Source organism: Schistocerca serialis, chromosome 2 (genome assembly GCF_023864345.2).
Source record: "Schistocerca serialis cubense isolate TAMUIC-IGC-003099 chromosome 2, iqSchSeri2.2, whole genome shotgun sequence".
Classification (NCBI taxonomy): Eukaryota; Metazoa; Arthropoda; class Insecta; order Orthoptera; family Acrididae; genus Schistocerca; species Schistocerca serialis.
Window position 1 is genome coordinate 622,491,085 of NC_064639.1, and position 26,263 is coordinate 622,517,347.

At 44.5% G+C, this 26,263-nt stretch overlaps 1 protein-coding gene across 1 annotated transcript in view; it reads left to right on the plus strand.

The window, feature by feature from the left end:
- LOC126457680 (40S ribosomal protein SA) overlaps positions 1-4,672 on the plus strand; it is a 30,584-nt gene extending 25,912 nt beyond the window's left edge. Inside the window, exon 7 of the mRNA XM_050094184.1 lies at positions 4,536-4,672. Coding sequence (XP_049950141.1) covers positions 4,536-4,619 — 84 coding nt within the window. The 3' untranslated portion in view covers positions 4,620-4,672. The remainder of the gene's footprint in view (positions 1-4,535) is intronic.
- The last annotated feature ends 21,591 nt before the right edge of the window (positions 4,673-26,263 follow it).

Below are 26,263 nucleotides of genomic sequence, written 5' to 3' on the forward strand. Positions count from 1 at the left end.
GAGGCTCGGCGACCTTCCTTCCACTCGCTGAATCTGGAAACTTATAATGCCCCCTTTACTATGCGGGAACTCGAACGAGCGCTTGCACTGTCCCGGTCCTCTGCTCCGGGGCCAGATGCCATTCACGTTCAGATGCTGGCACACCTTTCTCCGGCGGGCAAAAGCTTCCTTCTTCGTACCTACAATCGCTTCTGGACCGAAAGTCAGGTCCCCATGTGTTGGCGTGACGCCGTCGTTGTTCCTATACCCAAACCCGAGAAGGATAGACACCTTCCTTCTAGTTACCGCCCCATTTCTCTTACAAGCTGTGTCTGTAAGGTGATGGAGCGCATGGTTCATGCTCGATTAGTTTGGATTCTTGAATCTCGACGGCTACTTACCAATGTCCAATGCGGCTTTCGTCGCCGCCGCTCCGCTGTTGATCACCTTGTGACCTTGTCGACATTCATCATGAACAACTTTTTGCGAAGGTGCCAAACGGTAGCCGTGTTCTTCGATTTGGAGAAGGCTTATGATACCTGCTGGAGAGGAGGTATCCTCCGCACTATGCACAGGTGGGGCCTACGCGGTCGCCTGCGCCTTTTTATCGATTCCTTTTTTAACGGATCGAAAGTTTAGGGTACGTGTGGGTTCCGTATTGTCCGACGTCTTCCTCCAGGAAAATGGAGTGCCTCAGGGCTCCGACTTGAGCGTAGCCCTTTTTGCCATCGCGATCAATCCAATTATGGAATGCATTCCACCTAATGTCTCAGGCTCTCTCTTTGTCGATGACTTCGCGATCTACTGCAGTGCCCAGAGAACATGCCTCCTGGAGCGCTGCCTTCAGTGTTGTCTAGACAGCCTATACTCATGGAGCGTGGCAAATGGCTTCCGGTTCTCTGAAGAGAAGACGGTTTGTATCAACTTTTGGCGATATAAAGCGTTCCTTCCGCCATCCTTACATCTGGGTCCCGTTGTTCTCCCATTCGTGGAAACAACTAAGTTTCTAGGGCTGACGTTGGACAGGAAACTGTGTTGGTCTCCGCGTGTCTCTTATTTGGCGGCCCGTTTTACACGTTCCCTTAATGTCCTCAAAAGAGTTCTTAGTGGTTCATCTTGGGGAGCGGATCGCACTGTCCTGCTTCGCTTGTATCGGTCCATAGTCCGATCGAAGCTGGATTATGGGAGCTTCATCTGCTCGGCCATCCCTCTTACGCCGTCTCAACTCCATCCACCATTGGGGGTTACATCTTGCGACCGGAGCCTTCTACACTAGTCCTGTCGAGAGTCTTTATGCTGAAGCTGCCGAATTACCATTGACCTACCGGCGCGACGTACTGCTGTGTCGGTATGCCTGCCGGCTGTTGTCTATGCCCAACCACCCCTCTTACCAGTCGTTCTTCGCTGATTCTCTCGACCGTCAGTACGGGTTGTATGTGTCTGCCCTGCTGCCCCCCGGAGTCCTCTTCCGTCGCCTGCTTCGACAATTGGATTTTGCCCTCCCTACCACCTTCAGAGAGGGTGAGAGCCCGACACCACCTTGGCTCCAGGCTCCGGTTCATATTTATCTCGACCTCAGCTCACTCCCGAAGGAGGGTACTCCGGGCTGCAGTGTATTGCTCACGGTTTGTCGAACTTCGTGCTCGACTTGCCGGTCACACCCTTATTTACACTGATGGCTCCAAAACTGACGATGGTGTCGGCTGTGCCTTTGTCGTCGGGGCCGCCACCTTTAAATACCGGCTCCTCGACCAATGTTCCAGCTTTACGGCCGAGCTTTTTGCTCTCCATCAGGCTGTTCAGTATGCCCGCCGCCACCGCCATTCATCGTATGTACTCTGCTCTGACTCACTCAGTGCTCTTCAGAGCCTTGGAGCTCCCTATCCGGTCCATCCCTTGATTCAACGGATACAGCGGTCCCTCCTTTCTTTCGCTGATAATGGTTCTCCTGTCAGCTTTCTGTGGGTTCCCGGACATGTAGGAGTGCCTGGGAATGAGGCTGCGGATGCTGCAGCCAAGGCTGCAGTCCTCCTGCCTCGGCCAGCCTCCCATTGTGTCCAGTCATCTGACGTTCGTGGGGATGTATGTAAGAGGCTAGTGTCGTTGTGGTGGGATGCTTGGTCATCCCTCCAAGGAAACAAGCTCCGGGCAGTAAAACCGCTCCCAACTGCTTGGACAACCTCCTCCTGACCATCTCGGCGAGATGAGGTCCTTCTGACCAGGTTGCGGATTGGGCATTGCCGGTTTAGCCACCGCTACCTGCTCTCCGGTGACCCAGTCCCGCAGTGCCCTTGTGGTCAGGCATTAACAGTGCGCCATGTTTTATTGTCGTGTCCCCGCTTTAGTCAATCTCGTGTTGTCCTGTCCCTGCCATCTACTTTACTGGATATTTTAGCTGATGACGCTCGAGCAGCTGCTCGTGTTCTGCGTTTTATAACTTTGACTGGCTTGTCCGAAGACATCTAACAATTTTACTGATTTTATCTGCATCTTTGTCAAGCCTTTCTGGTGTCCCCCCCTCCCCTTGAGTTTTACTAGATTCCATGTGCTCTAATAAGTGACTGGGCGCTAATGACCTCAGTAGTTGAGCGCGCTTAAACCCCACCAAAAAAAACAAAACAAAACAAAACCATGCACATGCGGAAAAGTTTGTCGGAATGACTGGACGATCCATTAACACCAGGATCAAAGAGCATAAGCGACATTGCAGGTTGGGGCAGGTGGAGAAATCGGCCATGGCAGAGCACGCACTGAATGAGACCGACCATGTAATAAAATTCGTCGACACGGAAGTTCTGGCTGTAGAGAAGCACTATCACACGCGCTTGTTTAGAGAAGCTGTAGAAATACAAAAACATGTGAACAATTTGAACAAGAAAGAGGAAAGCCTTAAGGTAAACGGATCCTGGCTTCCCGTACTACAGCGAATGACCGTCGCAGGTAGCAAGAGGAGAACCGCACCGGAAATGACCGCAGAGAAGCCCTCGGACGTTGGCGCGCCAGGTACATATAGTCTGCGGCCGCGAGCTCAGCTCCAGTTCACCACCGGCAATGGAGGATGAAGCTTTGACATTGCCAGCCAGTCATGCTGGCGAAACGTCAAAAAAATCATTAGATGAATGTCGGCCGAAGAACCCGAGACAGAAGCCAATAGGCAGTTTGTCTTTTCCTTGATATCAATAAAATTATTGTGAGATTAGTAACTGAAAACAAGTTTTCATCAGGAACTGGATGTTGAAAAATTGAATATCCACAGGTGCAGATTCAGGATACTGAACATTCATTTGCACTAGTGAAACCATGCTTGATATCTTTTTGCATTAAAGTCTTTAACTTGTTCTTTCAGCAATTTGTAAAGAATTAGATGAATGTACATAAGTTAAAGATAGATATTCCAGGCAGTTTTTTGAAGATAATCAAAATATCTGTAGACAAGAGCAGTATGGGTGAGAGACTCTATTGATGACTGATTTCTGCTATGAAGCAAGTTCAGCACCACATTACAGAGAACCAGCCTTTTATGATTGCAGACCTTAACCTTAATTTCCTGCAATTGTGAACAATTCTGGAAATTGAAACAGATTTGAAATACTGATTAATGAATGAGTGTTTTGCACACACAGTTCAGCAGCCAACATATTTTTATTGAGGAATTAAGTTAAATTGTTTTTAATCAAGCCTCCTATATACTGTTTATTGTAGCCCAAATTATTTCAGTGTTTAATTATGGAAATTCCTGGATGGAAGAATATTAAAATGAAAGGAAACTACTCACTTATAGCTGACTGAGATGGGTGACTATTGGAGAAAGAGCTAGAGCTCGAAAGCTGGTGTAAATATTGTTTTCTGTTGCTTGTGCCTTACCTTTGTTTTATGTATTTCCACATTTTATATGCACCTGACAATTTTTGTCTGTGTGTTTTCACAGTTCCAAAAAATGCAGACACCTGTAATGCCCAAGCTGCAGTTAGGGATGGGATTTGTGAGAAAACTTTGTATTGTGCTGCCTAAGCATCTATATGAACAGGCTAATTTCTAAACACACCAGGAGCTCTGACTTATGAAAGTGTTTGTGACATTTAATTTAGCAATGCAAATAAGGCTTTGATGCTTAAGAAATTCTTGATGTGTTTGTGCTCCCCCCTTAGGAATAGCCCCAGGCAACAGTTGAAGTACTTGAGTTGATCTCGCACCCTGACAAATGCACCTGAACACCTTGAGAAGTAGCTGATTGCTGTGTGTTTTCCAGCAAAAGTTTTCATTCCATTTTTGGCCATAGGAAAATTATATTCTGAATAATCATAAGCAACAGGACCTGTAAATATTTCTACTTGCAAATCATGTGACTTCATTTATTAAATGGGCACTGTGAAATGTCCAGTAAAAAGATTGTTGCCTAGTTTATCTGTTTTATTCTTGGTACAGGTTTAATTTGCATTTCAGTTGACTTACATGATGGTCTTGAAATTTGGGAATAGGTTTTTCTATTTTTCAATGGCCGAAGGAAATAAGATTTTATATTTTCCAGAATCACTGTGAGATGCATATCTTTCCAGGTTCCTGAAGACTGGGCACCGCAGGCAGCAGCAGCCCCTACTGCTGGAGCTGCTGAGTGGGGAGGCTCTACTAATTGGGCATAATTTCTGTATGGAATGTGTACACAATTGTAATAAAGGTGGAAAACTTTGATAAAGTTTTGAGTTTCGTATCTTATTTCAGACCTCTCACTGAAAGCTGAAGGGTGGAATTGCACCCCTGTCCATTTCTCTTCCCTTTTATTTATTCACTTCACCTAGTCACCCACCACTTCCTCACTCATTCCTGCAACAGTGGTGTGTGTGTGTGTGTGTGTGTGTGTGTGTGTGTGTGTGTGTGTCCACCTTTAAGATGAGAATGTTTTAGACAGTTGTGTCCTGGATTGAAATAAATTATATTCAGAGGTTAGACTATTTTCCCCTCTCCCTTAATGGTAACAGATATACCCATGAAGTTAACCCTTTTGCTGCTACAGCTATGGTCCATGTTGAGCCCGGCTTTGTTGTGGCTGTAGTGATAGAAAAGTGCTGCTACCTCTGATGAGATACGGTGTTCCAGCCACTATGAAATGCTTATCATCGATTTTAGTAAACTACTTACCAAAAAAATTTGATTTATGCTCATATTACAGTCTGATATCTTTGCATGACAAAGGAGTAAGTTTCTTTTTCGCTATTCGTCCTAGTTATTGTGCTCCGTCAAATTAAGCAAACAAAATGCTGAGGTAAAAACACATTGCATAAACTTCATTTTAGCTCATACATAGCAGTATATGAAACTTAGGTAGAATATTGAAATTTTATTTAAAATGGAGTGCAGAATGGTATCTAATTTTGTTTTCACATACTGATTTTTATATCTAATGGATGGTCGCATGTGAGATTTCCAGTTCAGTCAGCGTGCATTGGGCATTATGTGACCATGACAGTCGTCATATAAGTTCAAGATACCGAAGTGAGGTTTTTTGCAAATGATAGCACACAGAGGCACACAGTTTGCGTGACAAACATCCAAGATTTTTATTTGCAAAAATTTGGAAGTAACTTGTCTTCAGCAATTGTCAGTGGCTTAGGACACACACACATTTCAGTAGCACTGTGGGAAAACTCGAGCAGCGCGCATGTACATGTCTGTAGCACCTGGGCAAAACCACTGAGTTTTGTATCCCTCGCTTTGAGTTCACTTGTGTGAAACGAGCATCCAAATTTTTTCAGTTCTGTTTTTTATTCCCTTTTTCACAGTAATGGTTACCAATTTCCAGAGTCAGTGCTGGTATACAGGTTAACAAATTTTGTTCTGTGTCCTCTCATAACCGTTTAAAACATTTGAGTCTTGGTGTGTATGATGATAGGTTCCTTGATTGCCTCATCTTTGTGCTGTTTCTCTTCTCACCACTCCTGCAATATTCACCTACGGTTGCTTCATCAGGAAAGAGGGAATGAGAGGGAAAGACGAAAGGATGTGGGTTTTAAGGGAGAGGGTAAGGAGTCATTCCAATCCCAGGAGCGGAAAGACTTACCTTAGGGGGGAAAAGGACAGGTATACACTCGTGCACGCACGCACGCACGCACACACACACACACACACACACACACACACACACACAGACATTTGTCTGCAGACAAGGCTTTTTGCCTTTACAAATGTCTGCTTGTGTCTGTGTATGTGCGGATGTGTGTGTGTGTGTGTGTGTGTGTGTGTGTGTGTGTGTGTGTTTTCCTGACAAAGCAACCATTAGTTGCGAAAGCTTGAATTTTGTGTGTATGTATGTGTTTGTTTGTGTATCTATCGACCTGCCAGCCCTTTCGTATCACTGTGAGTGGCTGCACATGATGAGAGAGGCAGTCAGATGGTGGGGGTGAGGAAGAGGCTGGGGCAGGTAGGAAGAGGGATAGCAGGGTAGGTGAGGATGATGGTAAAGTGCTATTTATTTGGAAGCACAAAAAGGGATGAGGTGGAGAGAAGGTAGGGCAGCTAGGTGCAGTCATGATATTAGACGGAGGATGAGGGGTTAGCACAAAAGGAGAGAGTTAAAATGATTGGGTGCGTTAGTGGAATAGAGGACACTGTAGTGGTGGAATGGGAACAGGGAAGGGACTAGAGAGTAAGGGCAAAGACTAACAAAGGTTGAGGCCAGGAGGGTTACGGGAATGTAGGATACATGGCAGGGAGAATTCCCACCTGCGCAATTCAGAAAAGCTGGTGTTTGTGGGGAGGATTCAGATGGCACAGGCTGTGAAGCAGTCATTGAAATGAACACTGCATTGGACAGTGTGCTCTGCACTGGGGTGGCCTAGCCGTTTCTTGTCAACAGCTTGTTGGTGGTCGTTCACGTGTACAGACAACTTGTTAGTTGTCATTCCCTCATAGAATGTGACACAATGATTACAGCTTAGCTTGTAGATCACATGGCTGGTTTCCCATCGAAGGCAGGGCTACCTGTGAAACCAGTTGTGATCTACAAGCTAAGCTGCAAACACTGTGCTACATTCTATGTGGCTATGTCAACTAACAGGCTGTCTGTTTGCATGAATGGCTACCAACAAACTGGCACCGAGCGAGGTGGCGCAGTGGTTAGCACACTGGACTCTCATTCAGAAGGACGACGGTTCAATCCCGCGTCCGGCCATCCTGATTTAGGTTTTCGGTGATTTCCCTATATCACTTCAGGCAAATGCCGGGATGGTTCCTTTGAAAGGGCACGGCCGATTTCCTTCCCCATCCTTCCCTAACCCGAGCTTGTGCTCCGTCTCTAATGACCTCGTTGTCGATGGGATGTTAAACACTAATCTCCTCCTCCTCCAAAAAACTGGCCAAGAAATGGCTGGACCGCTCCATCACTGAGCATGCTTCCCAACATAGTGTTTTTCATTTCAATGACTGCTTCACAGCCTGTCATCTGGATTCTTTCCACCAACACCAGCTTTTCTGAACTGTGCATCTGGGAACTCTCCCTGAAATATATCATTAATTCCCGTAACCCTCCTGGCCTCAACCTTCATTAGTTTTTGTCCTCACCAATACACCCAGTCATTTTACTTCTCTGCTTTTCTGCAGCACTTTACCATTGCCGCCCCTATCCTGCTATCCCTCCCCCTTCCCATTACAGCCTCCTCCTCACCCGCACCATCTTGTTGCTTCTCCTATCTGACTTGCAATGTGGCCTCAGCAGCCGGGCACAGTGGTCGTATGTTTGTGAGTTGCATTTGAGTTTGTGTGTGTGAATACAGAAAAACCTTACTTTATGCCTATTTTTTACTAAATTGTGCTACCCAATCACATTATCAGCATATTCGTGCTAAAGTTGTTTTGTATTATATTTTAAGGTATCTTTAAATTTTTAGACCAAAAGTTAATTGTTCTTGACAGAAACATGAAAATGAAAATGGTTCTTGAAAGCCTCAGCATTACAATGCCTTATCAGCTTATTAATTACCGGCAGCATGTTCTTTAAAATAGTCTGGAGTCATGTTGACTCTTCTGTAAGATAATATATTTCATCTAAAGAAATGACCTTTCAGTATCTACAGAGGTGATTGGAGCAAATCTAAAGCTTTGAAATATTGTAATATCCATTTCTTCAGTAGTAGACTTATAACTGTGTACAGTTCTGGAAGTGTGTTGAGACCAGGATTTATTGAAAACATTTTACACCTTTTCCCAACAAATGAAGTCCATTTCCATGCACACTCTCCAGTCTTTGTACTACAGCATCCACAGTTTTCACTAACTTTGCCAAAGGCTGCCCTGTTTCTTAAAGCTGGCAGATCACTTACGGCAGGAAATAGAACTAGACCGCAATGAAAGTTGAGTATTTCTTTCTTCCTAAGATTTGGCAAGTTTCTTTGCTGTTGCAACTGAAGGTGCTTCATCCTCCAGAGTGATGACCATCTTAGGTATTATATTCTGGAAATTTGAATTTTTGTAAACTGCTGCTGAAATCCATGTGCCCCCTCCCCATCATATTTGTTGGGGCAGTGATTTATACGGTGCAATGTCTGAATCCTTGACAGGTTTTCATAAAGATCTTAAAGCTGGAAAACAGTAAAGTTATTGAGTCTTTTTTAAGTATGGGGCAATTGTGAATTTTTCCTGCCACTGTTCCAAGCAGAAATGTTTTTATTGAATTATCTGCTGAAAGATGTAATGGTCCCAACAATGACATTGACATTAAAACAGGCTGTAGGATCAGTTGACTCAGTGATTGAAATGGAGGTCTTTTTTATTTTTTACTTCATCTTTAATACTTTGTTGTAACATGTTTGCAAACTTGATTTGCTGGGCACAGATCAATCTATTGTTTCTCCAAAACCTATCTTGATGTAGGATTCTGTTTCCACAAAGGGATTTCATTATCAGTAAAAGCTTAATGTAAGTAGAATGAAAGTTGTAGTTCTTGACTTGATGTGGATGTTACCAGTGAAAGCTGTAGAGGACAAGGGGTTACTTTTAGGAAATATGCTGCGAAATTGTGATTTAGTGTCTTTCAGTGCGCAATGCGCCAGCCTCATGGCAAACAGCGGACAAAGGCTGGCCTGCGCGTGACACAGTTTTGCAACAAGCGTCGGTATGTGTGTATGTGCGCGGCAGCCATCAACACTTGGAACGCAGCATTAGCAGAATTACGCAGGCGCGGTTGCGTTAGCCAACTCATCGAGAACATTGTAATAAAACAGCACTGCGTAACCATCGGATTCAGCAGCGGTCTGCACTATTTAAGGGCATCGAAGGTGGGCGTCAGCATCGGTTCAACCAATTGGGTGTTCAGTTGCTGTTACGTCGTCGAGGACCGGCCGGCGGAGGGCGTTGCCCGCTGCTGCACCGGCAACTCCCGGCGTTGTCAAGAGCCGCAGCGTCTGCAGTAGGCTAGCTAGGCCGGCCTCGTGCTGCTAACCTACTGCCTGCGCAGCCGCTGACCGAGCACGACGTCGCGTTCCCTGGGCTACGTGCATCCGCACGTCTCTGCAGGACACGAGCGGTGGGGCTGAGCTACCGGAAAATGTATTGGAAGAACCAACAATAAAGAAGAAGATAGCTAAAAACAGCCACCTTCTTCTACCCAGCCACACCCTACAACCCCAACCGTGTCGCATGCTCCAGTCATCCTATTACAAATGGTGTCAGTCGAGCAACCTTCACATCACGCACTCCTGTTACAATTGGTGACAGTCTGGTTTTCTCCCTGGATTTGGAGGAAATTGCGGCTGGTAATCGATGAGGATATGTGGCACCTGAGAAGGGCAACAATGGATCAGCAACTCCAGCAACATGACAAGTGCCAATTTTTCGTTTGGTGGGTTGTTGAAAATGTAGCATAGTCCGTCTTCCCTTCCTGTTCTTCTTTCTGGGCTTACTGTAGTCTTGATTCGATAGCTGGTAGTGATGGAGCAGTCTGTGTCAGCCGAGGTGGCTATTCAGCAGCTACTTGAGCGAGCGTTGGAATTAGAGATAGAGCTTGCTCGGTCTAAAGAAATGCAAGGAACGGTTTCCTGTTAATGCAGTAATTCTTGACACTAACGCTGCCTCACCCCTCTCACCCCTTTCTTGGGAAAAACGGGTGCAGAAACACTTTTGCTTTGGCTAAGTTGAAAGTAACTGGGGATGCCAGAGCGTACGTAACCTGCTATGAAGAATTAAGGGATGCTCGGACATTTGAAGTATTCAAAAAAGGGTTGCTGGAAAGGTATCAGAGGTAAAATACGTCTAGATATTATCGGGAACAATTGAATAGAATGTATCAAAGGAATGGGGAATCAATAGAAGCTTTTGTAGATCGAATTCGAAAAATTAATGTTAATACCTATGAGCTAACGGATTCCGATAGGGTTAATGAAGCCATTGTGCAGGAAGCTGAGCAGAGGGCACTAGACGCATTTTTGCGGGGAATACCCGAAACCTCCCGCAAGATTAGGATAGAATTCCCTAAGACTCTCAATGAGGCAGTCGGAATTGCTGTGGCGTTGAGGAAGTTGAAGCAGTAACAAAGACGTAGGACAGGAAAGCAGTGTTTAATGCAGAAATAAAATGTTTCAGATGTGGTTGGATGGGACACATTAGACGCGATTGCAAGGAAGTGCAGTGCAGGAAATGCAGACGTTGGGGTCATCGGGAGTGTAATTGCAATGGGTCCTGGCAGAAACATGATTGGAAACCACAAGGTGGGCCTCAGCCCCCTCAGTTAAATGGGGCAGGTGGTGATATGTCCACTGTGCAACACCCCCCGGTATGGATTATTGCTAGTGCAGAATCAGTGGCAGACTTTGTTCTGACCGGCTTGATGAGGGGCAGACCGTGCAAATTTTTATTGGATACCGGGGCTCAGGTATCCGTGGCGAACGAGTAGAAATGTACTCAGTAAAGTAGAATTAAAACCACTACGCTGGGCGTTAAGTGGCGTGGGTGGAGGACAGGTGAAGTCACTCAGATCAGCGGTGTTAAACTTCCGAGTGGAAATGAGGAACTTCCAGGTGAAGGTAGAAGTTCTTCCAGTTGTTGGCAGCAGCTATGATGTCATACTCGAATTGGATTTCCTGGTTGCGCATCACGCAAAAGTTAACCTGGAACGGCGTACAGTAGAACTGGACGGAATACAATTTTGCCTAGGTTCTGCGGCTGAAAAACCATTACTGTTGCAAGGAACTGCCCAGACATCTGGTGGGCCACCTAAACTGCATACCCTGGTCCCTTTGGGTTAATTCGCGGGATACTATACCGAAGGGTACAAGGAAAATAATCTGGGCAGATGTTGGAGCTAGCGTGCCGGTAAATTCGTTGTGTTGTTGAACCTTTGTCTGAGAATGAGCCACTGCACCTTAGCATGTCCTACGTGCGGGAGATAGAAGGGAAAAAAGGTTGTGCCTGTCAGTATTGATAATTTTGGCCTCGAAGAGGTGCAGTTAGCACGGGGTACTGTAATAGCGAATCTGGAGATAATAGGGGAAGATGAACTGGATAAGGCATACACAATGCCGGGAGAGTCTGTCAGCTGGTCCGCACTGAGGGGTAAAGTGGCACATTTAGAAGGGCAAGACAGAGAAGTCATGGAAAACCTTTTGACAGAATATAGAGTGTTATTTAATTCTCATGGTCCACTGCCAGCCACACCGTTCGTTCAGCATTACATCCCCACTGGGAATGAAGCACTGGTTTATAAACGTCCATATCATGTTCCAAAAAGTTTACAGCCTCTCATGGAAGAATTAATTAATCAACAGCTTAGGGATGGGGTAATAGAAACCAGTATTAGTCCCTGGTCCGCTCCTGTCATAATAGTGGGTAAAAAATCACCTGATGGGGGCAAGGCATCAAAAAACTGTATTGGATGCATACCCAATGCCTAATATCACTGAAACTCTGGATAATTTGGGTCTGTGTAGGTACTTCACGACCTTGGATCTTCGAAGTGGGTACCTCCAGTTGGAGATCGCCCCGGAAGACCGACCGAAGACAGCTTTTTCAACACCTACAGGTCATTTTCAGTATCGGTGACTGCCTGTCGGACTCAAAAATGCTCCGGCAACCTTCCAACGGTTACTAGATAGTGTGTTACGAGGGCTGAAACCTAATCAGTGTATGGTATATTTGGACGACATAATTGTTTTCTCAAAGGACGTGGAAGAACATGTGCGCCGTTTGCACGAAGTTTTCGATCGTCTGAAAGCAGTGTGGTTAACTCTTCATATGGAAAATTGTCATTTTTTGTTGCAAGAAGTCCGTTATTTAGGTCATATTATAGAACTGGAGGGTCCCCGCACGGATCCAAAACTTGTAGAGGCGGTAATGAATTTTCTGACTCCTACAAAAGTAAAGGAGTTGCAGTCTTATTTAGGTCTCGCCAATTTTTACAGGAGGTATATTCCAAAATTTGCGGAAATTGCAAGGCCCATCACGCAGTTTTTGAAGAAAGGAGCAAAATTTCACTGTCAGCAGAATGCGAAGAGGATTTTCAAAAGGTAAAAAATTTGTTAACGTCTAGTCCGGTTTTGGCTTTTCCAGATTTTAGTATACAGTGTATATTATCTTGTGACTCTAGCAGTTTTGCTTTGGATATTGTATTATCTCAGGAAATAGATGGGCAGGAACACCCTATAGCATATGCTTCCAGACAGCTAAACGCTACAGAAAAAAATTACTCAACAACCAAGAAGGAGTTACTGGCATTAATTTTCGGAATAACCTATTTCCGGTGTTATTTGTATGGAAGACGTTTCAGGTTGATTACTGACCATGCAGCACTTAAGTGGTTGTTAAGGCTTAAGGATCCAACAAGTAGATTAACTAAGTGGGCTTTGCGTCTTAGTGAGTACGATTTTGAAGTGATTCATCAACTGGGTAAATCGCACGGTAACGCGGATAGTCTGAGTCATAAAGTATGCGCTATGGAATGCAGAGGAATAAATGAGAACGAATGGGAGGAGGCACAAACTGCCGACACAGATTGTCAACTATTTACCTCGCAGTGACAGTTTGTCTTGGAATACGGGATATTGTACTGTAAAACTAGGAATGGTCCACGGATAGTCGTACAAGAAAAATTGCAAAGCGAAATTTTAAGGCAAGCACATGGTTCAATGTTTTCTGGTCATTCGGATCGAAGAGCAACGGAAAGGAGGGTAGCATAGAGTTACTGGTGGTCAACGCGTAGGCAAGATGTCGACCAGTATGTAAAGAATTGCTATCCGTGTGCTCAACGGGCAGAATTGAGTCATCAGAAAATTGTGTTGCAATGACTACCAGAAGTGGATAGACCTTTTCAATTACTTGGCTTAGACGTCTTGGGACCGTTTGTGCAAACACCAGTGGGTAATCGCTATGTTTTAACAATAATATATCATTTTTCGCGCCATGTGTCTATTACAGCTATTCCGGACCAGCGAGCCGAAACAGTTGCTCACACCATGGTACATCAATGGATATTGAAATTCGGAACACCTGAAACTATAATTACAGATCAAAGGACAAACTTTATGACTGATTTGATGAAAGAGTTATGCAAGTTGTTGCATGTAAAGAAATTGAGAACTAGCGCATTACACCCCCAGGCTAATGGTTGGACCGAGAGAGTTCATCGTACAATAGCTAAGATGTTGAGTTGTTATGTAAATTCGCAACACAACAATTGGGATACCCTATTGGCATTTGTAACTGCGGCGTATAACTCAAAAGTTTACGAAAGTACAGGATTGTCTCTGTATGGAGTACTGTTCGGTCGGAAGATGCCGTCTCCATTTGAATCGCTCAAGACCCCCACCAGAAACTGATATTTCGGTTGTTAAGGATTTATCCACAAAGTTGAAAACAATCTGGCGACAGGTGAAAAAAAGTCCTAATGCTCTGTTCCGGATTATTGTTGAATATGGTGTGCATTAATTACTGTGGAAAATGCAGTGGGTATCCTCTCAGGAACTCCGAAGGTCACATCACAACTTTTTCCTCCACGTAGCAGCACTTGGCTGCTCCCAGGACTATGTATTCAAATAAATTACATATCACATTCAATAAGGAACTCACTCTTGAGCAATTCCAGATACCTCCATACTGAATAAAATACTTGTACTCTCAGGGAACGATTCCAGGGAAAAACACAAAAAGCATAGGCCACAAGTGGGGCTGATGTTTGCCCTCACTTTTCTTCCCAACACAAAAATATTGGAGAACCTTAACAACCTTTATTTGACCATGATGATACTTCCTACTGACCACCTTTAGTCAAGTTCATCAACTGTCCTACGCTCCTTAAAACTGGAGTCCACCCATAAATCTTACTAGAAGAGAGCTTAATCATATTCAACTATACACTACCCAATATTACTATTTCAGCTCATTACAAGACCCGTCCCTATACCTTAAAACCTGAACCAGTACAGAGCTTTAAAAAAATGAAAACTAAGGTTAATAATTATGATGTACAGTCAGCAGCTCTTCTGTTGCACTTGGTGCTGTTAGAATTTCTCCAACATACCTCTTGATCTGCTCTACAGTATACAGTTCCTTTTCAGTTATGGGATCTTGCACAACCAGTACTTTAGGGTGTGGGTATTTTTATCATCTGGTGAGATTATTTCTGGAAGAACTTTCCAATATCGTGGAATCCACTCCTCTGAATGGGATTGTTGTAGTTGTCTCCCCAGTCTGTAACACTGAACTGTTTATGTTCGTTATCCATCTTCTGTGCTGTCTGGCATTCCTTAAGGTCATTCCACCTATTTGTAACACTACTACTTTCATACTTTCTCAGGTTATTGTATGACCTCAAAACCAAACTCATCCAGTCGTACTGCCCATCATGTCAACCAACTAGGCCCTAGGGGAATCCACCAACCACAGCATGGCATGATTCATTATCACTTGAAACTTTTTCCAATAGAGATTCCTCTCTTGAAGTAGCTGAGTCCATAGATGAGGTTCAACATTTCTTTTCCATCGTGGATTAATTCCTTTCTGCTGAGTTCATGTGCCTTGATGCATAGGCCGCCATATGTTATATGCCCTTTATTTTTTGAGACCACACACAGTCACGTGCATGGTTGGATGCGCTGCATGACGAAACAAATTTCTTACTGAGATTTGGAAACACCAAGATTGGACTTGACATAAACTGTTTCTCAAAAGCACATTGATAATCCTCTAACCAAAAAAACTTTGAATCGTTCTCAATAATTCCATCAATGGTCTGGGAACCTTCACAGATCCTGTTATTAACCTTCTATAATAATTTGTGACTCCAAGAAATTATTATAGTTCCTTCATTGATACATGTACAGAAAATATACGTGTGATGATAGCTGAATGCAGGATCTCTCTTAACCCTGCCATTACTAATTTTGTGACCATGCCACCTGCCCCAACACAGAATAACACTTCTTTGTACTGAACATTAAATTCATAGCTCTCAGTCTCAGGAAGCATTGTATGTGCTGCTCTGCATCACTCGCAAAGATGGTTATGTCATCAAGATGCACCATGCATTGATGTGGTTTCTATCCTCTGAGAACTCCATCCAACAACCTCTGAAATGTCAAGGTATGTTCTTCAACCAGAAAGGCATCCTCCTCAACTGATAATGTCCCCACACTGAAGAAAACACTGTTTTTGGTTAGTCCTCCTTAGTGACTTCAGCTGATAGTAGCAACTCTTTAAGTCCACTATTGAAAATTACTTGCGATGAACTAAACAGACTATTGCTTTTTGTAATGTTTGGCCAAGAGTAGACATCCTTTACAATTTTGGCATTCAGGTGTCAATAACCGAAACAAAATCTATATTTTCATGATCCATCTGCTGATTTCATGGGCACAATAATTCCAGACCCCCCCCCTCATGGGTTATAACTTTCCACAAAAATCCTATCCTTCATTTGCTGATAGATGAATTCGTACAGAATTGGCTGCAAGTACTGTGGAACTCTGTAGAGTTGGCGGTAAACCATTGATACATTTCCCATTAGCACCCAGTGCTGCATTGCTGGCAATGGCTCTCAGTAACTCTTCCATCTCTTCTTTTCCACTCCCCTTCATAGCCCACTTCAGGTAGGATGGCGCTTCCACGCGGAGAGCGGGCAAACGAAGTCAGTTTTGCCGAACTGTGTTGCTGCGGACAACAATAATGTTCATTTGCCTTCGGTACATCATATTATACGTTCAAATCTTGAAGGAATAATATATTTTAAAACTTGTTTCGATCATTCGTCTTCATGAGAAATCTTACTTGTCTTGAGGTTGTGTCCATTGCTCCACAGCAATTCACAAAGCTGCATTGGCTGTTCCCGTCTTCCGACGTCACACAGGAATTGTCTGTGTGGCGTCGGAAGGCGGGAACAGCTAATGCAGCTTTGTGAAGATGTGAAGAACAACGATTGCAGAGCGATATGAAGTGGGACAAGCATGTAATGGCAGTTGTGGGAAAGGCGGATAGTCATCTTCGGTTCATTGGTAGAATTTTGGGAAGATGTGGTTCATCTGTAAAGGAGAGAGAGATAAGATAAGAGAGATTAGGGCTCGTACAGTGGCATATAGGCAGTCATTTTTTCCCTCGTTCTGTTTTGGAGTGGAACAGGGAGAGAAGATGCTAGTTGTGGTACGAGGTACCCTCCGCCACGCACCGTATGGTGGATTGCGGAGTATGTATGTAGATTGTCTAACAACAAGATCATCGAAAATAGCTGCAGTAATTGCAATTTGCACTGTATTGTAAATAAAAACGTAATACATAACAAAATGAACTTCGAAATCATTATATTTATTTGACAACTGCTTCTACTCCTGTGTGGGTGTGTTTCACTGCTGTTCAGTGTTAATCATTATGCTTAAAAAAGAATTACTGGTAGCAAAAACAAGTGCAAAAGGACTATCGTAAAAATTGTCAGTATGTTATTTTTCGGAGCCAACAGGCAGTATGAGTTTCAAGTAACTCGTTCGAAATTACAGTGGGAGAACACATTTATGATCCATTGAACAAGCTAACAACCATCTTTTGTAAATAACTCGACGGAATGCTGACGTATAACGTCGAAAACCACCGATATCTCGACAGGTAACCCTCCCTTTCATTTTTAGGCATTTTCCAATTTGTGCCACGAAAATGAGAGGTATTTGCGAGTCGAAATACTCTAGTTTTTGACGAATTTATCCAGCCGCATTCTCGCAAGAAATTCAAGAAGCTGGAAAAGCTTTACTTCTTGGGCAATGTGTTGAACATTATAGCCTGAATACTTTACAGGTTACATATTCCTAATCAATAAAAGCTAGGAAGTTCTCATGTACAGTGTATGCTATTGATGTGTTCACAAAAACGTTTTTAAACAATGAGTCTCTAAAACCAAGAAAGATCATTCTTTACTTTGTTTCAAAGTCTACATCGTAATACCATCTGCTATCTGAGTCCATGTCCGAACCATCCGATTGCAAATTTAGAATTTCAAGGCTTTTATCCATCTTCACCTCCCTGTGAAAGTCTTATTTTTGAAACTTTTCAGCGTGCCACGCACAGTGTGCCCGCGTTGAAGGGGGACGCTGTCTATTGCGTCACGCACATGCCTTTTAGTGTCTGTTATCTTGAATGTTATTTTTTTTTTCTCCCCACATAGCTCGTATCCTGCGCGCAAATTCTTTCTATTGGATTATAGTGGCAATAATACGCGGGCAAACACAAAACTGTGTGCCCACATTCACATGCAATAAAGTCAAATTTGTAAATTCTGTGGTGTGACTTTTATAAATTAACGAGCTGCGGGAGTTCAGAACGAGTCTGGCGTATATTGTCCGGAATAGTTTTATTTTTCAGCCAGAGCACAGTATCCCCTTTCCATGTGCTCCTACCTGGTCGTTTCTCTGTAACAGTTGAATGATAACTGGCATGGTAATTACAATTACCGATTTCGAAACTAGGTATTGCAAGAATACAGGGTGTGTAAATAAAGTTTCAAGACTGGTCTCAGAACATAAAATTTATTGAATACTTAAATACATCAGATTAAAATTCTTCAAAATAGGCGCCTTGAGAATCCACACACTGCTGCCAACGAGATTTCCACTGCTGGTAAGCTCCCTGGAACTCCTTAACCGGAATACTACGGTGCTGTCAAATCGCTTTCCTTTCAGGTCTCTCTTCATCCGTGGGAACAAAAAGAAGTCACTGGGGGCGAGGTCGGGGTTATAGGGTGGCTGCGGCAGCATTGCCACGTTGAACTGGGTCAAAACTTCAGTGACTGCGAAGCAGGTGTGAACAGTTGCATTGTCATGGTGATCACCCAGTCATCTTTCTTCTCTTTGTGGATCATTCCTTTTGCGTCAAAGAAAGCAATGAGCATGCTTCTCACACGTGGTTTGCTCATGCAGGCTTTCTCCATCTTGGGTGATGCGGTGGTGTGCCACTCCAAGTTTTGCCTCTTCGACTCTGGATCATATTCAAAGCCCTAGGTGTCATTACCAGTGATCACTTTGTTAAAAAAATCAGGTTTGGTCTGTAAACGTTCAAGCATTTCCTGCGAAAAAGCCAGGCGCCGCTCCTTCTGTTCGTCCGAGAGCACTTTAGGGACAAATTTTGTGCACACTTTTCTCATTAGTTCTTGTGTCACTAGCTGAAACACAGTTTGGCGATTCAAACCCACTTTATCTGCACTCATTGTGATGCTGTTACGTCGGTCACTGTTTAAAACTTGATGCACTTTGTCCAGATTTTCATCAGTTTTGGTCGTTGAAGGTCTTCCAGACCGTTCATCGCCCTCCGAGTCTTCGAGGCCATTCTTGAACCTCTTTTGCCACATAAAAACCGCGGAACTTGACGTGGCGTATTCTTTATAGTCCTCTTCAATCATCTCGAAAGTTTCCATACCGGTTTGTTCCGTTTTAAATGAAATTTGATCGAACGCCGCTGCTACTAGAGGCGCTGCATTTTGGACGCTCCGATTTCTCGACGACGCTTCGAAACAGACACTCCCTGCACTCGCGATGTTTTCACTCCATCATTTCATCGGCGAATGCCGATGCTTAGCTCGCTTAGCCAACACCCCTCACCTCCTGGCGCAGGTGATGAGACCGGTCTGCGCGCACACCGCTACTCAGGAAAAAATCTGCGTTGAAACTTTATTTACACACCCTGCATCTTGAAAATGACAGCGTTCATTCCCGAATGGTAGTCACTACCGTTTTTCTTACACCTAAATACAAGTTTATTCTCAGGAACTAAAATAGAATAAGAGCCAACATGCAGAATAAATATCCGAAAACCTTTCCCGAAAGGAACTTTAAAACCGCCAGTACCATCACTCATTTTCCAGCACGTATGCATGGGATGATTCCGATTCACCCATGTTTCATCAAGGTAATATACTGTAGAACTACCTCCTCTTGTCACGTGCATCTCTATAATGGACGTGCTTCGTGCTGCTTCTATGTCATTTCTTTCAATTAAAAGCTCTCTTCTTAAGATGTTTAAAACCAATGTATTTTCAGATTATTTGCACTGACGAAGTGCTGCCTTTGAAGCCAATTTGCTCAGGCATAACTGTAACAAGTTTTTGTGATGTTGGGTATTCCGTTCTTATATACATTTCAAACACGGAGCGCTTTCAAACGTCGTTTCAAAACCATCTATTTGGGTTACAGGTTTCTTGCGAATTTAGACGATTTTGAGGCAACACTTTACTTTACGATTCCCTGTAAATTTTCTCTTGCTGACATGTGCTTCTGCAGTTCGTTCTTGAGTCTTCAGAATGTCAAAAATGGAAGTATCGTTTTCAGATTAACGTTTGAAGAAGTTATAAATGCATGACATAAACCTCCTTGACTGCTTGCGAAGCTTCTACACCTGCATGATTACTCTGCAGTTCATAATTAAGTGCCTGGCAGAACGTTCATAGAACCACCTTCAAGCTATTTCTCTACCGCCCGCCCCCCCCTCCCCCTCCCCTCTCAAACTGCGCACTGGAAACACGAACGCTTGTATCTTTCCTTGCGAACTCTTAATTTCTCTTATTTCATTATGATGAACATTTCTCCCCATGCAAGTGGGTGCCAACCAAGTACCATATTTATGCGAACCTAGTGCGCACTTCTTTTTACCATTCACTCCATCATTTCGTCGGCGAATGCCGATGCTTAGCTCGCTTAGCCAACACCCCTCACCTCTTGATAATTGGGATGCGCATAAGATTCAATGACACATTAGATTCGATTACAAACTTGAATCGTTCACCGATATTTCTTACCCTACATGGAAGCTGAAAAATATGGTAACATAAGGGCAGGAAGAGAGTAACTTCCGCTTATGGAAGAAACAGAAATTGGGATTATTTGCAACTACCGCTACTGGAATGAAATTCACTGGACCTCTCAAAGGAAGACATCCTGACGTTGAAGTAAATGTTTTGGAATTCATACGAGAAAGGGGCACCCTGTGACCAGTGACACCAATGGGCGTACCCAGAGAGGGGCGGGGAGGGGGCAGCTGACCCCCCCCCCCCCTCTAGAAGATATTCGCAGTTCTTCACTAGTTTACTGTTTTATTTAATAAGAAGTGCTGTATGTTGTCTCGAGTCCTTGTTTCCTGAGACTAGTATGACCTGCCCCCCCCCCCCCCCCCAGTTCAGATCCTGGGTACGCCCTTGGACACCATAATAAAAATAAGCAAAAGAGGTGGCTGCAGCTCTTAATATAACGAAGCAAGATGTTAAAGCTAGCTAGGAATTAGTTGATTGCTTTATGAAACGAACAGGCTTATCTCTGCAAGGCTGTATAACAATATGCCAAAAGCTTCCATAGGATTTTGAGAAGAAACTTCAAAGAATTTCAGTGGTATGTCATCACACTACACAAAGAGAAGAATTTTTCAATTGGCCAAATAGGCAATGTTGATGATTCCAGTTTGGTTTGATATGCCACACAATTGCATGATTGATGAGAACAGTACAAAAAAGTTACCATCAAAACAACTGGGTGGGACTAACAGCACATTACAGTATGCCGACAATTGCAGCAGATAGAAACAAACTTCCTCCTTTTTTAATCTTCCAACAAAAAACAAGCCCCAAGACTCCAACAAATTAAAAACTATTTCCTGATGACATCTTTATCGGAATCAAGAGAAGGGATGGATGACTTTGATGGTTATCTCTACAAAGCAAAGAAAATCATGGGAAATAGCTCACTTGGCCTACCTCCGCTAACCTAAGTCACTCGACCACCACTTCCTCCTATGAACTGGCGCCAAGTTTGAATTTTGGCTGAGCGGTTCTAGGTGCTTCAGTATGGAGCTGTGCGACCGCAATGGTCGCGGGTTCGAATCCTGCCTTGGGCATGAATGTGTGTGATGTCCTTAGGTTAGTTAGGTTTAAGTAGTTCTAAGTTCTAGTGGACTGATGACCTCTGATGTTAAGTCCCATAGTGCTCAGAGCCATTTGAACCATTTGAATTTTGGCAGTAAACAAAGGTCACTTGGGGTTCCACTGCTAAACTAATAAAATGGCGCGAATGAAAGAACACTTGTACTAAGTCACCCGACCGCCACCTCCTCCTAAGTATTCATGGACTTAGACATTAGTCTTTATTTAAACAATTTCATGCAGGTGTGTTTGCCACGAGGACCAGAGCCCAACTGACTAAGTACACGTTGCCAGAGGGCGCTACTATGATGTCAGGTGATGACACAAGTACCGTTATCCAAGATGACAGCAAGCAGGGTGTTCACCATGTGGTCTAGTTCGCACTGGCGCCACCAGAGGGCACTGTCATGACGTCAGCTGATGACATTCTGAGGTGGGGGAAAGGGCAGGAACCAACTGAAACCCCTAACCCAGTCACATGTTCGACTTCAGCCAGTAGGATGGGAACTATCTGGTGACATGATTATAGGAGATATAGGTGAGACTCAGCAAATCCAGGTCCTCAGTCTTTTTCAGTCAGTCAGCAGAAGAAGAAGAAGAAGGAGAAGAAGAAGAACTATGAAGGGTGAGCAGCAGTCGCACTCCAGCACAGTCATGTAGAACAGGATTAAATAGAAAAGTAAGTATCCCATATCACATTAATCTCTCAGGTTAGCCTTATTACTATTATTATTCAAACTTTTCACATATTTGTCAATGTTTAATGCTTCCTCGTCTTTGTTCAACAGGGTCGAGTGCCAACATGCCTAGCTCTGCTGACACGTCCGGACCTGTAGCAACCTCACCTGCCATCTCGTCAAGACCTACAGCAACAGCCTCCAGCACGTCTGAACCAGTAGCAACCTCTTGGGATCCGGTAGCACACATGCCCACTTGCTGGATCAGGACAAGGAGTTGCTGCCGTCTGTCCCACTCATTGATTTATATGATGAGGACACATGATCTGCCCCTGACACATCGAATGCTGTTGCTGGGCGTGTTAAACAACAAGATGGAGGTCAGTACTGGTCACAGACATGTGATCCATCCCAGCAGAATATTCCTGTGATAGCGCACCCACAGAGTACCAATTTCTGAGTTTGACAGGGATGAAATATGTGGTGCAGAATGCTACATCAATCAGCAGATGACTACTGAATATTATCCAACTCATTCTCCCTCAGACATTTGCCTTACTGGTGTGCCACTTTCTATTACAACAGTGTATGATGACTGTACATTATGTGTGAAATCAGGTGACAACTGTGTTTATCTAAGAAATCCCTCAGTTATGAAGTTATACGATCTGGACCCTGCCATACGTCTTGCACTGGAGAGACTGAATCGTTGGTTTCCTAGCATAGACTCTGCATACAATGATGTTGTAAATTCCCTAAGTGTACATAGTATACATGTTGATGATCTTAAGCAACACCTTTGTCCGCACATGAAGCCCAAACATAAAGACAAACACATGAAATGTGTGTGTGAAAAACCTGAGTACTGTGAGTCATCTACTGGCTTGAGTGAGATACGTGCTGAATTTATTGCTTGCCAAAAAGCTTTATTTGGTAAATACTGTACAGGTGCGAAGAAGAAGAAGATACATACAGATTCTAATGATAGTCCTGAAATCTACACCCCATGTATGATTTTTAAATATACACTCCTGGAAATTGAAATAAGAACACCGTGAATTCATTGCCCCAGGAAGGGGAAACTTTATTGACACATTCCTGGGGTCAGATACATCACATGATCACACTGACAGAACCACAGGCACATAGACACAGGCAACAGAGCATGCACAATGTCGGCACTAGTACAGTGTATATCCACCTTTCGCAGCAATGCAGGCTGCTATTCTCCCATGGAGACGATCGTAGAGATGCTGGATGTAGTCCTGTGGAACGGCTTGCCATGCCATTTCCACCTGGCGCCTCAGTTGGACCAGCGTTCGTGCTGGACGTGCAGACCGTGTGAGACGACGCTTCATCCAGTCCCAAACATGCTCAATGGGGGACAGATCCGGAGATCTTGCTGGCCAGGGTAGTTGATTTACACCTTATAGAGCACGTTGGGTGGCACGGGATACATGCGGACGTGCATTGTCCTGTTGGAACAGCAAGTTCCCTTGCCGGTCTAGGAATGGTAGAACGATGGGTTCGATGACGGTTTGGATGTACCGTGCACTTTTCAGTGTCCCCTCGATGATCACCAGTGGTGTACGGCCAGTGTAGGAGATCGCTCCCCACACCATGATGCCGGGTGTTGGCCCTGTGTGCCTCGGTCGTATGCAGTCCTGATTGTGGCGCTCACCTGCACGGCGCCAAACACGCATACGACCATCATTGGCACCAAGGCAGAAGCGACTCTCATCGCTGAAGACGACACGTCTCCATTCGTCCCTCCATTCACGCCTGTCGCGACACCACTGGAGGCGGGCTGCACGATGTTGGGGCGTGAGCGGAAGACGGCCTAACGGTGTGCGGGACCGTAACCCAGCTTCATGGAGACGGTTGCGAATGGTCCTCGCCGATACCCCAGGAGCAACAGTGTCCCTAATTTGCCTGGAAGTGGCGGTGCGGTCCCCTACGGCACTGCGTAGGATCCTACGGTCTTGGCGTGCATCCGTGCGTCGCTGCGGTCTGGTCCCAGGTCGACGGGCACGTGCACCTTCCGCCGACCACTGGCGACAACATCGATGTACTGTGGAGACCTCACGCCCCACGTGTTGAGCAATTCGGCGGTACGTCCACCCGGCCTCCCGCATGCCCACTATACGCCCTCGCTCAAAGTCCGTCAACTGCACATACGGTTCACGTCCATGCTGTCGCGGCATGCTACCAGTGTTAAAGACTGCGATGGAGCTCCGTATGCCACGGCAAACTGGCTGACACTGACGGCGGCGGTGCACAAATGCTGCGCAGCTAGCGCCATTCGACAGCCAACACCGCGGTTCCAGGTGTGTCCGCTGTGCCGTGCGTGTGATCATTGCTTGTACAGCCCTCTCGCAGTGTCCGGAGCAAGTATGGTGGGTCTGACACACCGGTGTCAATGTGTTCTTTTTTCCATTTCCAGGAGTGTATAATTTATTTATAATCTCAGACCGAGTTTGTGTTTTATTTCATACGTCTCTCTCATTATTATCAAACTATTTCAATTGTTTTTTTTTTTTTTTTTTTTTTTTTTTTTTTTTTTTTTTTTTTTTTTTTTTTTCAATGATGTACGAGTTACTCAGATTATCAAGTTACTCTCCACAAGTAAAATACACTACTGGCCATTAAAATTGCTACATCACAAAGATGACACGCTACAAATGCAAAATTTAACCGACAGGAAGAAGATGTTATGATAAGCAAATGGTTAACTTTTCAGAGGATTCACACAAGGTTGGTGCCGATGGTGACACCTATAACGTGCTGACATGAGGAAAGTTTCCAACTGATTTCTCATACACAAACAGCGTTGCCTGGTGAATCGTTGTTGTGATGCCTCGAATAAGGAGGAGAAATGCGTACCATCACGTTTCCGACTTTGATAAAGGTCGGATTGTAGCCTATTGCGATTGCGGCTTATCGTATCGCGACATTGCTGCTTGTGTTAGTCGAGATCCAATGACTGTTAGCAGAATATGGAATCAGTGGGTTCAGGAGGGTAATACGGAACATCGTGCTGGATCCCAACGGCCTCGTATCACTAGCTGTCGAGATGACAGGCATCTTATCCACATGGCTGTAACGGATCGTGCAGCCATGTCTCGATCCCTGAGTCAACAGATGGGGATGTTTGTAAGACAACCACCATCTGCACGAACAGTTTGATGACGTTTGCAGCAGCATGGACTATCAGCTCGGAGACCATTGCTGCACTTACCCTTGACGCTGCATCATAGACAGGAGCGCCTGCGATGGTGTACTCAACGACGAACCTGGGTGCACGATTGGCAAAATGTCATTTTTTCGGATGAATCCAGGTTCTGTTTAGAGCTTCATGATGTTAGCATCCGTGTTTGACGACATCGCGGTGAAAGCACATTGGAAGCGTGTGTTCGTCACCTCGGTCACCTCCTGTTAGCATTGACAGCACTTTGAACAGTGGACATTACATTTCAGATGTGTTACGACCCGTGGTTCTACCCTTCATTTGATCCCTGCGAAACTCTACATTTCAGCAGGAAAATGCACGACCGCATGTTGAAAGTCCTGTACGGGCCTTCCTGGATGCAGAAAATGTTCGACTGCTGCCCTGGCCAGCACATTCTCCAGATCTCTCACCAATTGGAAACGTCTGGGCAATGGTGGCCGAGCAACTGGCTCATCACAATACGCTGGTCACACTCTAGATGAACTGTGGTATCGTGTTGAAGCTGCATGGGCAGCTGTACCTGTACACGCCATCCAAGCTCTGTTTGACTCAGCGCCCAGGCATATCAAGGCCGTTATTACGGCCAGAGTTGGTTGTTCTGGGTACTGATTTCTCAGAATCTATGCATCTAAATTGCATGAAAATGTAATCACATGTCAGTTCTAGTATAATGTATTTGTCCAATGAATACCCGTTTATCATCTGCATTTCTTCTTGGTGTAGCAATTTTAATGTCCAGTAGTGTATATAGCTGTTTTCTCTGTGTAGTCAATATAGCTCAGTTGGTTAAGTGATGGAACTATTATTATCCCTTTAACTGCACTTTTCTATATTTAGGCCAACTACTTGTTTGTACCTGGTGCATTTAGTATCATGGTGGGCTGGGTGAAGCACCCTTGGCACAAGGACTTTGTTGTCGGTGACTGGTCCTGTGAAGATGCAAATGAAGACCTGAAGAAGAACGGAATTCCCCTTCCTCGTCAAACATATATACTTTCAACATGCGGTCGTGCATTTTCCTGC